At 45.0% G+C, this 18,434-nt stretch overlaps 1 protein-coding gene across 1 annotated transcript in view; it reads right to left on the bottom strand.

Moving 5' to 3' along the window:
• iqsec3a (IQ motif and Sec7 domain ArfGEF 3a) overlaps positions 1 to 18,434 on the bottom strand; it is a 237,961-nt gene that overhangs the window by 82,991 nt on the left and 136,536 nt on the right. Inside the window, exons 5-6 of the mRNA XM_078220002.1 lie at positions 12,166 to 12,288; positions 7,890 to 8,056 (exon numbers count right to left, since the gene is read on the bottom strand). Of these exons, the coding sequence (XP_078076128.1) occupies positions 7,890 to 8,056; positions 12,166 to 12,288 (290 nt within the window). The remainder of the gene's footprint in view (positions 1 to 7,889; positions 8,057 to 12,165; positions 12,289 to 18,434) is intronic.

Below are 18,434 nucleotides of genomic sequence, written 5' to 3' on the forward strand. Positions count from 1 at the left end.
TCTTTTTAGGTCACCATCTATTGCCCAAGCCTAATTGTCCTTGAGAAGGTGGTGGTGAGCTGACTTCTTGAACAATAGCACCATGTGGTGTAGATAGGGTGAACAGTTGGAAGCTTTGGAAGCATGGGTTTTGAATGTGGTATGGGTCGCAGGTTCGGAATGTGATAGAGGTCGCGGGTTTGGAATGTGGTAGAGGTCACGGGTTTGGAATGTGGTAGAGGTCACGGGTTTGGAATGTGGTAGAGGTCCCGGGTTTGGAATGTGGTAGAGGTCACGGGTTTGGAATGTGGTAGGGGTCACGGGTTTGGAATGTGGTAGGGGTCGCAGGTTTGGAATGTGGTAGGGGTCACGGATTTGGAATGTGGTAGAGGTCACGGGTTTGGAATGTGGTACAGGTCGCGGGTTTGGAATGTGATAGAGGTCACGGGTTTGGAATGTGGTTGGGTTCGCGGGTTTGGAATGTGGTAGGGGTCACGGGTTTGGAATGTGGTAGAGGTCACGCGTTTGGAATGTGGTAGAGGTCACGGGTTTGGAATGTGGTAGGGGTCGCGGGTTTGGAATGTGGTAGGGGTCACGGGATTGGAATGTGGTAAAGGTCATGGGTTTGTAATGTGGTTCAGGTGGCGGGTTTGGAATGTGGTAGGGTTCGCGGGTTTGGAATGTGGTAGGGGTCACGGGTTTGGAATGTGGTAGAGGTCACGCGTTTGGAATGTGGTAGAGGTCACAGGTTTGGAATGTGGTAGGGGTCGCGGGTTTGGAATGTGGTTGGGGTCGCGGGTTTGGAATGTGGTAGGGGTTACGGGATTAGAATGTGGTTCAGGTGGCGGGTTTGGAATGTGGTAGAGGTCACGGGTTTGGAATGTGGTAGGGGACGCGGGTTTGGAATGTGGTAGGGGTCACGGGATTGGAATGTGGTAGAGGTCACGGGTTTGGAATGTGGTAGAGGTCATGGGTTTGGAATGCGGTAGGGGTCACGGGTTTGGAATGTGGTAGGGGTCACGGGATTGGAATGTGGTAAAGGTCATGGATTTGTAATGTGGTACAGGTCGCGGGTTTGGAATGTGATAGAGGTCACGGGTTTGGAATGTGGTAGGGTTCGCGGGTTTGGAATGTGGTAGGGGTCACGGGTTTGGAATGTGGTAGGGGTCACGGGTTTGGAATGTGGTAGGGTTCGCGGGTTTGGAATGTGGTAGGGGCCGCGGGTTTGGAATGTGGTAGGGGTCGCGGGTTTGGAATCTGGTGAAAGTCAGTGTTTGGAATGTGTCCATGGCCCCTCGCCTTGGATTCTTGCACAAGTGGAGACATTCTTTCCACATCTACTCTAACCAGTGCATTTATACAGTCTTCCTTTAATTACATCTAAGTCTTCTCTTTCCTGAAGGGATACGCCTTAATTTGTCCAATCTTGTCTCACAGTCATAATCTCTTAGCTCTGATACCAACCTTCTAACCCCTTGCTGCTCTTTCTCCATTACGTCTATCCCTATTATAATATGGAGGCACGAAGCAGTCTTCCCAGCATCGGCAGTATTCTAGACAAGTTTGACATACTGTAATTTCATTAATTTACAGATCTACTCACCTAAAAGGAACCCCAGTGCTTTTTGGCATTTGTAATTGTTATGTATGCTATGTAACTCCTGTATGCATCAGAAACATGGGCAATGTACAGCAAACACCTCAAATCCCTGGAGAGATCTCACCAATGTTGCCTTTTGCAAATCCACTGGCAGGATAGGCGTACCAACATGAGCATCCTCTTCCAGTATTCCCAGTATTGAGGCACTGGTCACACTCGACCAGCTGCAATGGGCAGACCACATTATTCACATGCCCGACACAACAAATGATCTACTCCGAGCTCCGCAATGGTAAACGATCACTAGGAGCACAGAAGAAACACTACAAGGACACTCTGAAAGCCTCCCTAAATAAATGCAACATCCCCACCAACACATGGAAATCGCCTGCTTTAGAACGCATGAACTGGAGAAGAAGCATCTGCGAAGGCGCCAATCACCTTGAGCGCCACCAGGTGGAGCACGCGGAGCTCAAGCGGAAAGAGAGCGCAGAATCCAGAGCGTCCCACCCACCTCATCAAACACCGCATGCCAAACCTGTAGCAGAGTCTGCAGCCCCAGGATTGGACTATTCAGCCACCGCAGAGCCCACCTCCCTGGAAGTCATCCTTGACCCTGAAGGACTGCCGAAGAAGAAGAATTGCTACGCTAATCTGCAATATTACTTTTAATGATTTGTTTACCTGTCTCTCCTGAGTTCTTTGCTCCTCTACCCCATTCAGTTGATTATTTTCTAAAGTGCATGTGATGTTTCTAAATTTCCTACAGAAGAACATCACATCATATTTATCTATCTTAAAATTAATTTGTCACCTAGCTGTCCACTCTGAATTTTTTCTAATATCTTATGTTATGTCGCATTCTTCCTCAGTGTCAGCTACACTCCCAGTTTGGTATTACCTGCAAATTTTGAAAGTGAGTTGCTTGTTCCTTCATCCAAATCATTGATGTAAACGATGAACAGCAGTGATCTCTGCAGGATCCTGTGGAACACTGTTTATTACCTTCCTCCAAAGTGAGAATTACTCTTTACCCTAACTCTCTGCTTTTTATATTTTTTAGTCAATTTGCTATCCATTCAGCTATTTGTCCCTGGACTTCACATACTAACCTTTGTCATGTGGTACCTAATCCAAGACCTTTTGGAAATCCAAATATATGTCAGCGATTATGAGGGAATCTGTGCTTCGAAAGATTTTTTTAAGTTCCCTGAAGTAATTGCTACGAAAAAATGACATAGAATTTCATAGAAACCCTACAGTACAGAAAGAGAAAGAGGCCATTTGGCCCATCGAGTCTGCACCGACCACAATCCCACCCAGGCCCTACCCCCATATCCCTACATATTTTACCCGCTAGTCCCTCTAATCTACACATCCCAGGACACTAAGGGGCAATTTTTTTTTTTAGCATGGCCGATCAACCTAACCCGCACATCTTTGGACTGTGGGAGGAAACCGGAGCATCTGGAGGAAACCCACCCAGACACGAGGAGAATGTGCAAACTCCACACAGACAGCGACCCAGGCCAGGAATCGAACCCAGGTCCCTGGAGCTGTGAAGCAGCAGTGCTAACCACTGTGCTACCGTGCCGACAGTGTTGTTTCCGGCGAGATAAACGGTGTGTTTCTCTCCAGTTTTCTCTCTTGATCCTACCACACTCTGTCACAAAAAAAGAGTGTTTCACACCCTCATGTTGGGGGGTGGGGCCTCAGCATGCCGGCAAGGCCAGGCTGCACTGAGGTGGGGCGCCACGTTTAAAGGGTGCCCTGATCAGACCAAACAATGACATCTCCCCCACCCCCAGATCGGAGCCTGCATTTGCACCCAGTTCTCCCCGCAATCAGAGCTGGTATTCACCCCTGGTGATCAGAGCATTCCCAGCTCCTACGTCCACTCCCAATCACCACCACAAATAAATTAATTACGCCCACAAAATTGCCCCGGCACTGCCCCCCGCAAAAGTTGACACTGTCAACGAGGTTGGCATGGGCAGGATGTCAACCTGACAGTGCCAACCTGTGCCAAGGGGCATTGCCAGGCCACTGCCTGGCATGTCCTACTCTCCTGGGGGCTATACTCAGCTTTACGCCCCTGTGAGGATCCCCAGGACAGGTTGACGTCTGGGTGAACCTGTTGTAAACCTCGCCGACATCACGTCGTGTCAGTGCATTCTGAAAAGGCAGCAGGGTTTCAACATCTGGCAGAGGGGTTTTTGGTAACATATTCAAATGCATAGAAATCAGGTTCTTGTCCATTATGGACATGAATCTGATTACGTCGCCTGCAAGGGACGGTGAAAATCGGAAGTCATGATCGCACCGGCAAGTTTCGCGGCTTTTGAGTTTTGCCGGATATTGAGTCCCCGCCGCCAATCCCATGAATAACGAACGCAGGCTCAAGATCCCGCCCGTTATGTTACACTCAGCTCAAATCTTGAGTCTTGTTGTGATTTCTACTACTAAGATCCTCTCCTACTCTTCTCTCTGTTCAGATTTGTCATCCATTACAAGATGCATGGCAATACTTGGCAGACTTCATGGGGGGTATTTTCCCATCCCGTCCACCACAGGAATCATAGCAGATGGGGGGCAGATCATGCAAAGGTCCATTGACCTTGAGTAGGATTTTCCGGTCTTGGGTAAACATGGCTGGAAAATTCCGCTCCTTGTGTACCAAGTAAGAGAGGAATCCTGTTTTGACTGTGAAACCTGATTCCCTTTTCTCCTTTCAGTACGCCTTTCTGTCAGTTTATCTGAGGGTAGTTGAATCTGCCATTAGTCTTCTATAATGGCTGCTCACTGTGGCTTTTCCTTCACAGTTCTTCCTCCAATTTAGTGGTCTAGAGTTTTACCTCTAGTAGAATGATAGCTTCCTTCTTCTAAATCAGTATTCATATAGTTAGCCTACCATTAGTTCCATCCTTTTTTTATTTTTTTGGAGTGACAGCCAACAAAGCTGCACTAAACATTTTGAACAAAACACTTTCACAGCATTTTGAAGACCACATTATGTAAATTAGATCGTACAGAGTACTGAGTTCATGAATGTGAATGCTTTCAACTGTTGGCAGTAACATGGCAGAAGGGAAAATATGAAACTTCTCTCATATAAAGGATTTGGAAAGGAAGAGACTTTGTGACAGAGTGCAGCAAGAGAATAAATGCATCTCGAGTGACTTAATTTGATGAGTCAGTCTTTATTAAATTGAAACTTAGAAACTACCAGTTGTGCTCTTCCTGCTCTGGCAGAAGGCTACTAGCTCGAACATTCTATTTTTTGATATAACTGCTTCAGTAGAAATCTTCCAAGGCACCCTTATCAGTATCATAGCGGAGGGATTTAAGGGCTCAGACTTGCTACCACATTCTCCTGCAATCATTGTCGTTGAGTGGTCTTCATAGGAAGCTGACTAAAGCGGATTTAGAGTCAAATACTAGAAGTGACAAGGACAGCATTTAATCCATTCAATAGAGGACATGTCCATCAGCCAGAGAGCTGGGGAGAGGTCCGTATCACCTCCTTTTGGGAAGGCCTGCAGGTATTAAGGGCCCATCAGGCACTTAAGTGAACAGCGGCGAGCATTCCCTGAGTTCAAGGACCCCAGGTACCAAAGTCCTACGCCTCAAAAGCTCTCAGCCAATCATAGACCAGCAACTGCATTGTTGGCAATGCCGGTGGGAGGAATGATAGCTGCCAGGAATGCACACACCTGCACGGCACACACCTGCAATGCACACACTTGCAATGCACACACCTGCACGGCACACACCTGCACGGCACACACCTGCAATGCACACACCTGCACGGCACACACCTGCAATGCACACACCTGCAATGCACACACCTGCAAGGCACACATCTGCATGGCACACACCTTCACGGCACACACCTGCACGGCACACACCTGCAATGCACACACCTGCACGGCACACACCTGCACGGCACACACCTGCAATGCACACACCTGCAATGCACACACCTGCATGGCACACACCTGCAATGCACACACCTGCAATGCACACACCTGCACGGCACACACCTGCAATGCACACACCTGCATGGCACACACCTGCAATGCACACACCTGCAATGCACACACCTGCACGGCACACACCTGCAATGCACACACCTGCAATGCACACACCTGCACGGCACACACCTGCAATGCACACACCTGCACGGCACACACCTGCAATGCACACACCTGCACGGCACACACCTGCAATGCACACACCTGCACGGCACACACCTGCAATGCACACACCTGCAATGCACACACCTGCAAGGCACACACCTGCACGGCACACACCTGCACGGCACACACCTGCAATGCACACACCTGCACGGCACACACCTGCAATGCACACACCTGCAATGCACACACCTGCACGGCACACCTGCAAGGCACACACCAGTGGCCCAGCATCACCAAGGAACCACAATCCAAAGATGGTTGACAACAGGGATAGGCGGTCACAGCAGGAAAGGGGAATCACATGGGAAGGGGGAGAGGGCTTGTCCTAAGAGCAGCTCTCAGCAGGCTACTCCTCCCCAATGTCAAGTTCCTCGATCAGGCAATTGAGCAAGGGATGGTCTCCAATCCCTTCACCTTTCCCCCCATTCCAGAAATCACAAGCAATGCTATGACTCCAGACCTACAGCAGTGTTTTAGCTCTTAACTGTCCTCTGAAAATGTCTAGCAAACAATTCAGTTCAAGGGCAATTAGAGATGGACAACAAATACTAAAGCTTGCATCCCAAAAAAAAAGATTTTTCTTTTTGGGATTCCTGTATAGCAGGATGAGGCCCTGAAAATTAGAAATTATTTGCGTGTTCATGAGACTTCCTACCGTGGATTTATTTGGGCAGAGGCAGGAAGGTAACAGGTTCCCCACTTTCAAACTCACCTTGAGGAGAACGTTCAAATCCATCCATGGTGTTTTATTATCTCCCTGCATCATCAACCAATATTTTTGCTATATATTTAAGTGGTTGCAGATTGCTTTAAGAGCTGATCCCATGATTTGATGGTGATGTCATTAGGATGTTGCACTGGCTGCAAACTGGAACTGTTTTAGTTCCAGTTTGTCCTTTGTAAACGCAGCAGCTCATTCAATAAATCTGTTGTTGTTAGTTTGAATCTATTTGTACAAACCATATATTTTGTTTTTGTTTAAAACTCAACCCCTAACAAAGAACATTAGAATTCACATATCCACTCATATGTCCTCTAGAAATGGAATATATACAAGGACGCAACCTGTTCCTGATAATTATCTTGCACTACTTAATTATGAGGTTTTATTTTTATACTGTAATTATTTTTAATTCTCAGTACACGTTCCAACATCCAGAATAATAAGTCATTTATCCTAGTGCACCTGTAATTAGCTGCAATCCATAAGGGACAATAGACTTCTCTATCTGTTTCAGAGAGAGACAATTGATTGTAGCTTGTCAGGTACGATTCCACATCAAGCATGGCTGACCAAGGATCTCTCCAGCTCTTACTGCCTGCCGTGCTCACGTTGGAAGGATTAGCAGCTTGATGATCAAAGAAGTAAATTACTGCAGATACTGGAAATCTGAAATCAACACAGGAAATGCTGGAAAAGCCCAGCAGCTCTGGCAGTATTTGTGGAGAGCGGAACAGAGTTAAAGTTTCAAGTCCGTACGACTCTACTTCAGTGCTCTGAAGAACTCATACAGACTCAAAACCTTAACTCTGTTTCTCTCCACAGATGCTGCAAGTTGGTGATAGAATCGTAGAATCTCTACAGTGCAGAAGGAGGCCATTTGGCCCATCAAGTCTGCACCAACTCTCTGACAGAGCATCATACCCAGGCCATTTCCCCCACCATATCCCCATAAACTCATACATTTACCATGGCTAATCCCCCTGACTTACACATCTTGGGACATGAAGGGGCAGTTTAGAATGGCTAATCCACCTAACCGGCAGACCTGTGGGAGGAAACCGGAACACCCGGAGGAAATTCACGCAGAGAAGAGGAGAATGTGTAAACTTCACACAGACAGTCAACTAAGGCCAGAATCGAACCGGGTCCCTGGTGTTAGGAGGCAGCGCTGACCACTGTGCCACCATTCTGCCCTGATCATCAACCTATTTGGCCAGGTCATAAACGCTCCTTCCATGGTCAGCAAGGCTTAGATCTTCTGATTCAGAGGCAGGAACACTACCCACAAGACATTTCTCATTCAGCCTAGTAGAGCATGTAAGACAGTTTCTTTATTGTCAGTGTAACGTGCTTATTACCTGGTTTGATGTTAGATAGCTGCACTCACCTCGTAAGTTACGGATGAAGTCCTCCAGCATCATTTTTCGATCGGGTTTAATGTTGGGGCTGTACATGTCTGTGTTAAGCAAAATGATAGCAAAGGCTAAGATGAAGATGGTATCTGGATTGTGGAACTGCTGAACCACGTCTGGGTTGCACATGCAATAACGTTGACTGAAAGAAACAGACAGAGTTATTAATAATAACAGGAAGTATACATCATGAATGACTTGCTGACTCAGTCTTAACCAATGCTGAAAATGGACCAGCAGCCTATAAAACCCAACACATACTTTGCAGTAAAATTGACAGTATTAGATAAGATAATCCTCCACATCTAGGAGACAATCCTCCAGTGGGATTTGTTACATTAAAGTAATGAGCTTTTTTTTGTACTTGGTTTAATTAAATTCTTAGTAACTTGTCCAATGCGTCAATGAAGTTCCTGTTGCACAGTTCATAAGGAGATGCGAGAAACGTCAGTGACTTTTTTGACATTCAACCAAGAAATCCTTCTGTCAATGACACTATTGTCATTCTAATATAAGTGCTTTTGGGCTCTTTATTGCACTGAGGTTGTTGAACAGATTAGTGATGCTACATATAGACATCACATGGACAGATTCATTTGTCAGCAATGTGCGTTATTGAGCTTCTTACATTTGCCAAAAGCAAGCTGGTCTGTTGTGGCTTATATGTGTTTGTGTGGGAAGGTGATTTTAAATCTTGTGAAATGTTGTTGCAGTCCGGTTCGGAGCCAAGGTAACCCTCATCCAATTCTTCCTACAGCTCTGAAAAATTCAGATCAACAGTCAGCATTTGAGATAAATAGATTTATCTCATGTAGCCTTGTATATGGTGGGCAGGGTTTTTATTTAGACGAGAGGGTGGGGATGGCGGCAGTGGATATGTTAAATCCACCCTTTAGGTCAGCATTTTGTTTTTGCCGAGAGCCAGAGCAGGAAACCCACCCGAGGTAGATAATTGGCCAGTTAAGCCTCCCTCTTAATGATAAAAGCAAAATACTACGGATACTGGAATCTGAAACAAAAACAGAGAATGCTGGGAAATCTCAGCAGGTCCGACAGCATCTGTGGGGAGAGAATAGAGCCTCAAGCCTCTTAATGGGTTTTTTATCAGTTTAAGGACCAGTTCTGAATTCTCTTTGCAAGGTACAAGAGACAAGCACATTCGGAACACAGAAGGAGCAAGTGGCAGCATCGAAGACTGAAGCCTCAGAAAAGGCCTTCACAGGCAACTAGCCAAATGGCATGAAAATAATTGTCTATCTTATTTCTTCACTCTTGACAAGGGCATTTAGGGGTGGGGTGGGTATGAACGGTTCCCTCTGCTTACAGACCTCATGGATTAATAAGATATCAAGAAGGCTGCACACTTCAATGGCAGGGTAGGAAGGACATAACAGTAAATGGGATTAAGTACTCTGAGTTTGGATTGACTAGCGATGAAGAGCAGCATCTGCAAGAGCAGAGGCAGACCCTTGCAGGACAACAGAGGCACAGGCATGAGAAACAAGTGGCTGGAAGGCAATGAAGCACAAAGCCAAATGTTGGGGCATTAGTGCTGAAGAAAGCTGTGTCTGGCCATTCAGGTGGTTGCTGCCTTGTGTACCGTCATTGAAGGTCATCCGTCAGTTTGTAGGACCTGTTGCCATGGCCTTCTCATACTTGTAAAAGTCACAGCGACCTTGCATTTCTTTGCAACCATGTCTTTGGACAGTGAAAGGGACTCTGGGCCAATTAATTTCCTTCCCAATTAAAACTGCAACACATGCACGTTGTCGGGAGGGGGGAAGGTTGGGACCCAGAGGTTAATGTGATGTCCGGGTTCCGATGCTGGAGTGGCAAACCTGCCGGGGAGTCAAGACTAAATCCAGTATTTAGATCAAGCAGGTTGGAAAATGGTGCGATAAGGGGTGAGATGGTGGATGGATGGGATGGAGAAGGGGGAGAAGGGAGGGACAAGGTGCAAGAGAGATATGAGAAAGGGAGGTAGAGACAGGGAAGTGGAGAACGGGAGAAGAGGCTGAATAGTGAACAAATCTCCATTCACTGCAGCGGGATGCAACTGGCATGAACAGTGATACAATTCCGGCCAAAGACAATTATTTTAAATTCTCCACTGATTTGTGGCTCACACAGAGTCCCAAAGATTAATTTTTAAAGCCAGGCGATTTCAGATCAACCCTGGAGCATTGGCAACTCCGCTCAACGAAGGACTACGAGTTATAGCATTCTGCATCGATTTCCACAGCTAATGAAACACTTGTGGTTCAAAATTCTAATTAGAGCTAAGAACACCTTGTCCCTTTAAAACAATTAGCATCTCTGGAATCAGAAGCGGCCATTTTTATTTGTGAGGAATATTTATCTTGAACTGAATCCAATGCTATAGAGCACCTGAGTCTCTGATGCTCAGTGGTTCATAGTTTGCACTGCTGCATCCTCCCTGAGTACAGTGAGTTGCAACCACCTAAAAAGCCAAATAGCAAAGCTGCAACGCTCTTCAGCTGCAAAACGCAGACAGGGATAAGTATCCGTATTTGCTCTGCATGATGCTCATTTTTCAGACGCTCTTTAAATGCTTACCTCAGGGAAACTGATTGCTATCGTGTCAAGAACAGCGAAGGCATGCAGGGGCCGGCCTGTCAGTCCTACACTCCGAATGCTTCCTACTTTGGATGTCTTGCAGAGGGCCGGGAGGCGGGGGGGGGTTCAGTCATTGTACATACTCAAGACCGAGATTGATAGATTCTTGGGTTCTAAGGGAATCAGGGGATTATAGAGATAGGACGGGAATGTGAAGTTGTTGCTGAAACTTAGCCCTGATCCCACTCAACGGTGGAGAATTTGAGGGGTAAATGTGGGAACTGGCAGTACACAGAGGACAGGATAACAGTGATTTTCTGTCAGAATCTATTCAGCTGACCAACAATTATCACATTAAAACAGATGCTGAATTACACTTTGAGATGTGCTTCCATATTTGCTGCAATAACTACATTAATCCCTGAAGACAACTTAAAAAAGGATGTCATTTTAAGCCCAGATTTTGGCTAATTCCTGCTCCTGGAATCATCTTCTGCGATATAGTTATATTTATACAATTCATAAATGAGATACAAATTTAAACAGAAGGCCAATATTTTTCTCTGAGTGGACAATTCTGTTTAACCGTGAATTGAAATCAGCCTGGTTAAGAGTCTTTATCCAATTGCCATTGTCAGTACCATCAGTCTAACCTATCAAGCTACTCGATAGTGCCCTGTAACTGTCATTATTATGTGGGCTCAAACTGATTTCCAAATCTGAAATGGAATTGTTAGCCCGAGTTGATAAGGATTGAAATAAAAATAGAAAATGCAAGAAATACTTTGCATTTTCATTTTATTTCAGATTCCAGCATTTGCAGTATTTTACTTTCATAGTACCAAATATTTATTTCAGCCCTTGTGGATTTACCATCATTTTTTTGGACGGCAATACATGTAGCTCGGGGAAAAAGGGAACTGCCTTTTTGGACTTCACTGCTATTATTTGAATTACATTTTCCACTATTAGAATTGATCGAATAGAGTCACAGGATGGGATTTTCCAGCTGCGCCCGCCCTAAGACCGGAAAATCCTGCCCGAGGTCAACGGATCGTTGCATGGTCCATGTCCCGCCCGCTACGATTCCTGTGGCGGGCAGGACGGAAAAATTCCACCCACAGAGTCATACAGCAATACAGCCTGGAAACAGGCCCTTCGGCCCAACCGGTCCAAGCCGTCCATTGTGCCCTCCCAGCTAGTCCCAATCGTGATCTTCCGCAACCCGCTGTTCAGTCGAGGTGACTGCACTGACTTCTCCCAGCATGCTCCTCAGTGAAGTCTCTCTGCTGCTCTCTAATCTGTAATGAAGCTGTATTGACACAGCAATGTCTTTAGTTGTTCTATTCTTTTACCAATGTAAAATCTCCTTGTCAAACTGTTAGCCAGCTAGAACTGGTATCACATTATCACAAGCCAATATAGGACAACTTCATGCAACCCCTGCCCAAAGAGAGTCAAGTGACAGGTTGACTCTGAATTCAAAATCACTGTAATCTGGTTAGAAAAGCAGTGTGAAAGCTTAGCTGGCACACCATTCTAAAATATTTACAAGTGACTGGGTTGAAAACTGAATATGCTTTTGCAGTTATTGTAAAAGGTTCCAAATCACTTCAAGTGGCCATTCTTGAATTTATCTGCAATCCACCTTTGAAGAAGAATCACTCTCATTACCTAAATGCTTCAATGAGTCGCTCAACCTTCTGTGCCTCTCCCTGTACTCGGATATGAGCCTGAAACTTCCGCAGAGCTTCATCCAATTCCATGTTAGAAAAATCCATCTCATCAACAACGCAACTAGAAAGAATCAGAAGGAGAAATAGTCAATCGATTCCTCCCTTTGGGGAGTGAATTCTATATTTGTGTTTAAAATAGGCCATGGGTTTTGGACAGCATTTGCGGAGTCATCCACCTCATCAATCAACATCTTAAATGTGTTGCAGTAAAGTTTCAATAATCAGTAACCGCCCCCCCAACCCCATTGGGATCCATCCAATTTCCATTCCATGGCAACCAATACAACTGCATTCTATTGCAATACAATCACATTCTTGAAACCTGATTGATTTTGATAGATACCAGCGAAAGTATTGTTAAGGTGCAAATGATGAGAAATATGTTTTATAACATTTCCCGTATTTTCTGTCTTCTCATGGTATGGTCATCCATGTTTGAATAGAATATTGTATAAATCATACAGTGCTGAAGAGGCCCTTCGACCCATCACATTTGTACTAGTATGCCAGAAACACCTGAGCTCCCACCTAATTCCATTTCCCAGCACTTGGTCCATACCCCTGAATGTTATGACGTCCCAGGTGCTCATCCAGGTACTTTTTAAAGTGATGTGAGGCAACCCGCCTCTACCACCCTCCGAGGCAGCGCATTCCAGACTGTCACAACCTTCTGAGTAAAAAAGGTTTTCCTCACATCCCCTCTGAACCTCCTACCCCTCACCTTGATCCTTTGTTCCCTCGTGACAATTAAGGGGAACAATTGCTCCCTATCCACTCAGTCCATGTCCCTCATAATCTTGTACACCTCAATCCGTTCGCCCCTCAGTCTTCTCTGCTCCAACGAGAATTTGGTGTTACTTCAAGTGAAAAATGACCAAAGTGATATTGAATAGTAGGTAACAGACGAACTGCCTTCCCAAATAATATTCCGAGTTGGAAGAAGAGAAAACACAGACCAACTCACCCTTTGCTGGCAAATGCTTGCATGGGCACTGGGTGGCCAATCTTCCAGCATGACTCTGGACAGTGAGTTTGGAAAGGATTTTTGATAATTCACAGCAAAGATCAATACCGTTCTCACTCAACTTGCAAACATATAGGACTGCATTTTCTGGCTTTGCACGCCCCGAAACCGGAAAATCCCACCTGTGGTCATGGACCTTTCCATGGTCCACCCCTCGCCCGCTCCAATTTCCGTGGTGGACGGAATGGTACAACTTGAACCATACACTTCCAGGTCAGTTGCTGAATGATAATCATGAGGGGAAACCACATTGATTCTTGGGCCCAATTGTAGTATCCTTACCTCTGTCCTGGCTGAAAGCAGCTAACTTGCACAGACCAAGAATCAGGCATGGAGCCTCTTTGACGTGTGCAGATCAACTGGTTAGGCGACTGAGTAGTTGAGCTAATAGAAATCTTGCAACATTATCTACAATAGAAGGCCAGCAAGAGATGTCAAAGAAAGCTGCTGTCATCTAAGAAAAATAAAGGGCTAACCAATGTCATGAGAATTGCTTGCTGTCAGTATCCAAATAATATGAAAAGCCTTTCAGTAACATATACAATACCTCAGAATTCAAATCATACGCAGCAAGTGTTTGCATTGCATTTTTCTCTGTGTGAAACCTGTAAAGTTCTTGTGAAATAGTGTCTTCCAGAGAATTGATATGTGTCTCCATATATGTAAAATAATATCATATAAAACATATATGTATATATGGAATGTGTATAATGCCTGCATACTTAATGGCCTGCCATTTGGACTGATTATGGTCTCAACTCTGCATTCTTCCTACCCCCCCATAACATTTTTTAGGTTTACTTATTAGTGTCACAAGTAGGCTTCCATTAACACTGCAATGAAGTTACTGTGAAAATCCCCTAGTTGCCACACTCTGGCGCCTGTTTGAGTACACTGAGGGAGAATTTAGCATGGTCAATGCACCTAACCAGCACATCTTTCGGACTGTGGGAGGAAGTCGGAGCACCCGGAGGAAACCCATGCAGACACGGGGAGAAAGTGCAGACTCCACACCGACAGTGACCGAAGCTGAGAATCAAACCCTGGTCCCTGGCACTATGAGGCAGCAAAGCTAACCACTGTGCCACCCCCCAATTTGGCTTGATAGGCAAGAATATTTATTTCTGTCTTAAAATAAATCATTGATCTTACCTGCACTGCTCCTTGGGAAAGCAAGGTCCAACGTTTCATGACCTGAAAAGAAAATCTTCTCATCTCCATCTTAAATGGGAGATCCCTTATTTTTGAAATGTGCCCCCTAGTTCTAGCTTCCTCCACAAGGGAAAACATCTATTCAGCATCCACCCTGTCAAGTCCCCTCAGGATCTTAGATGTTTCAATAAGATTGCTTCTCGTTCTTCTAAACTCCAGTGAATACAGGCTCAGCCTGTACAATTTTTCCTCATAAGATAAGCTTCCCCATTCCCAGGTGAATCAATGGCAATGATGTGATGCCAAAGGAGAAAATATGAAGTATGGGGAAATAAACTCAAAAAACTGCACTTGTTCTCACCTTTTAAAACATCAAGCTGTTCTCTGCAGTTCTCAATTATTTCATCTTCAGAAGACTCTCAATGCTTTTAGTTTTTAACAGACGGGCTTTCAGAATGTATGGTTTATTTATAGCATTATTACCTTCGAATTGGGGATACACCAGGTTAGCAGTGAGATACCAGTGTGCCTGCATTTTTCCAAACAGGATAGGTGAGGAACCTCATCAGATAAAACACAGGAAACAACAGAAGGAGGAGGCCAGGTGCTCCTTGAGCCCCTCTGCTCTTCAATAAGATCATGATCCTTTTGTCATCTCCTATGCTATGTCTATATCCCTTGGTTCAAATGCTGCCAAAAGGTCTATCGATCATAGTCCCGAACATACTCATCAATTGAGCATCTATAGCCCTATGTGATAGAAAGATTCGATGTGGAGATGCCGGCGTTGGACTGGGGTAAACACAGTAAGAAGTTTAACAACACCAGGCTAAAGTCCAACAGGTTTATTTGGTAGCAAAAGCCACACAAGCTTTCGGAGCCCCAAGCCCCTTCTTCAGGTGAAGAAGGGGCTTGGGGCTCCGAAAGCTTGTGCGGCTTTTGCTACCAAACAAACCTGTTGGACTTTAACCTGGTGTTGTTAAACTTCTTACCATAGAAAGATTCACCACCCTTTAAGAGAAAAAAAAATGTCCTCCTCTCAGTCCTAAATAGCAGACATCTTTTCTTGAAACAATGACACCTAGTTCTGGACTGTCATGTCAGGGGAACCAGCCACTCAGTATCTACACCATCAAACCATCTAATAATTTAATATGCTTTATTGCGATCACATCATTTTTTTAAACCCCAGAGAACATAGGCCCATTTTACTCTATCTCCACTTATAGGACGGCATTCTCATCCTAAGAATCAGCTAGTCATCTGCACACACATGGAACATTTACCCCATAGTTTTCTCAATCTCATTCTTGTTATGCTAATTTGGAGGATGTTCTGAAGAGATAGTAACATTATCCATAAAGAACACTTATCAGGGCTTATTCAGCAATTAGACTTGATGCATTTGGATTTTTATGAAGATGTGACTAGGGCGGTTGATGGAGGAGAACCGGTGGATGCGGTGTTTTTGGATTTCCAAAAGGCGTTTGATAAGGTGCCCCATAAAAGGCTACTGAAGAAGATTAGGGCACACGGAGTTGGGGGTAGTGTGTTAAAGTGGATTGGGGACTGGCTATCCGACAGGAAGCAAAGAGTCGGAATAAATGGGTGTTTTTCCGGTTGGAGGAAGGTAACTAGTGGCGTGCCGCAGGGATCGGTACTCGGGCCGCAACTGTTTACCATTTATATAGATGATCTGGAGGAGGGGACGGAGTGTAGGGTAACGAAGTTTGCAGACGACACAAAGATAAGTGGAAAAGTGAATCGTGTGGAGGACGGAGAAGATCTGCAGAGAGATTTGGACAGGCTGAGTGAGTGGGCGTGGATATGGCAAATGGAGTATAACGTTGAGAAATGCGAGGTTATACACTTTGGAGGAAATAATAACAAATGGGATTACTATCTCAATGGAAACAAATTAAAACATGCTACCGTGCAAAGGGACCTGGGGGTCCTTGTGCATGAGACGCAAAAGCCCAGTCTGCAGGTACAACAGGTGATCAAGAAGGCAAATGGGATGTTGGCCTATATTGCGAAGGGGATAGAATATAAAAGCAGGGATGTCTTGATGCACCTGTACAGGGCATTGGTGAGGCCGCAGCTGGAATACTGTGTGCAGTATTGGTCCCCTTATATGAGGAAGGATATATTGGCATTGGAGGGAGTGCAGAGAAGGTTCACCAGGTTGATACCTGAGATGAGGGGTTTGGATTATGAGGAGAGGCTGAGGAGATTGGGTTTGTACTCGTTGGAGTTTAGAAGGATGAGGGGGGATCTTATGGAGACTTATAAGATAATGCGGGGGCTGGATAGGGTGGAGGCGGAGAGATTCTTTCCACTTAGTAAGGAAGTTAAAACTAGAGGACACAGCCTCAAAATAAAGGGGGGTCGGGTTAAGACAGAGTTGAGGAGGAACTTCTTCTCCCAGAGGGTGGTGAATCTCTGGAATTCTCTGCCCACTGAGGTGGTGGAGGCTACCTCGCTGAATATGTTTAAAGCGCGGATGGATGGATTCCTGATCGGTAAGGGAATTAAGGGTTATGGGGATCAGGCGGGTAAGTGGTACTGATCCACGTCAGATCAGCCATGATCTTATTGAATGGCGGGGCAGGCTCGAGGGGCTAGATGGCCTACTCCTGCTCCTATTTCTTATGTTCTTATGTTCTTATTTATGGCCACAACTGCAATAGGCTGCTGCATTTAAATCAATGTTTCATAGATGTTAATAGAGGATAACTGTTTGACAAAAAAGCTAGCCAGAGGAGTCATGAAAATGTTTCCCTTTACCAAGGAAAATCTCGAGTTCCCTGAGGAGGTGAATAAATGGAATTGACCATTTTTATAACAGAGGGGAATCTTCCTGATGGTGCAACTGTGAAAAGAGGCAATGCAAGAAATGGCAAACAGAATGAAAGCAGGGGTAAAATGGGCAAGTGTTTAGGACTGGGGAAGAATATCAAGGTGTACTTCCCACCTGATTCCCCCTGAAAAGCAAGGAGATTCTGCACTGTGTTTGCACTAAGCAGTCAAATTACAACATGGTGCCTCACCAACAAAGTGCCCTTAAAAACACTGACCCCAGTCTTTAGATTTAGCCCAACTATGTTATTCAAGATTCAACCCCAACTGGATGGCAGACAAAGGCTAAAACTTGCCTCCGCTTACTGGTTTGTTCCAGTCTGTTCACTTATTCACTCTGGCACTGCTCACAACTTTCAAGCAAGGACTTCTTCGACCAAGCCCACTAGCATCCATTTTGTAGCTGATACAGACTGTGCTTCATTTCACAATGCTATCCAATGTTGTCAATATTCTTTTTTAGTTTACACTGTATTTAACAGTATGAAAAGCCATTGTCCATGGTGGCCATAGTACTAACATACTAAATAAAATCTACGTTTAACATGATTAATTATTAAGGAGAAATGTTTTTCAGGCTGGAGGAAGATTTGTAGTGGAGTTACTTAGGAGTTAGTCTTGAGACTCTTGCTTTCATTCTGCATCCTGGTGTTCAGGACACAATTTCAATGTTTGCAGATGATACAAAACCCGGAAGCGCTGTGAATAATGAGGAGAATAGTATAGAACTTCAAAAGGGCAGAAAAATTTGTGGAATGGGCGGACAGGTGGCAGGTCATGTTCAGTGCAGAGAAATGTGAAGTGATTCAATTTGGTAGAAAGAGCTTTGAGAGACCGTATAAAAGAGGAGGTATAGCTCTAAAGGGAGTACAGGCACCTGGTTATAAATGTGCAGAGGTCATTGAAGATGGCAGGCCAGGTTGAGGGAGCAGTTAATAAAGCACACAGCTTCCCAAGTTTTGTTAATGGGATATAGAGTACAAATGCACAAAGATTGTGTTGAAGGTGTGTCAGTCATTAGTTCGGCCCCAGTTGGAGTATTGCATCCAGTACTGAGCACCATACTTTGGAAAGGATGTGAAGGCATTGAAATGAGTGCAGAAAATATGGATGAGAATTGTTCCTGGGATGAAGAACTGTAGTTATGAAAATAGATTGGAGAAGTGGGACTA

Source organism: Mustelus asterias, chromosome 9, assembly GCF_964213995.1.
Source record: "Mustelus asterias chromosome 9, sMusAst1.hap1.1, whole genome shotgun sequence".
Lineage (NCBI taxonomy): Eukaryota > Metazoa > Chordata > Chondrichthyes > Carcharhiniformes > Triakidae > Mustelus > Mustelus asterias.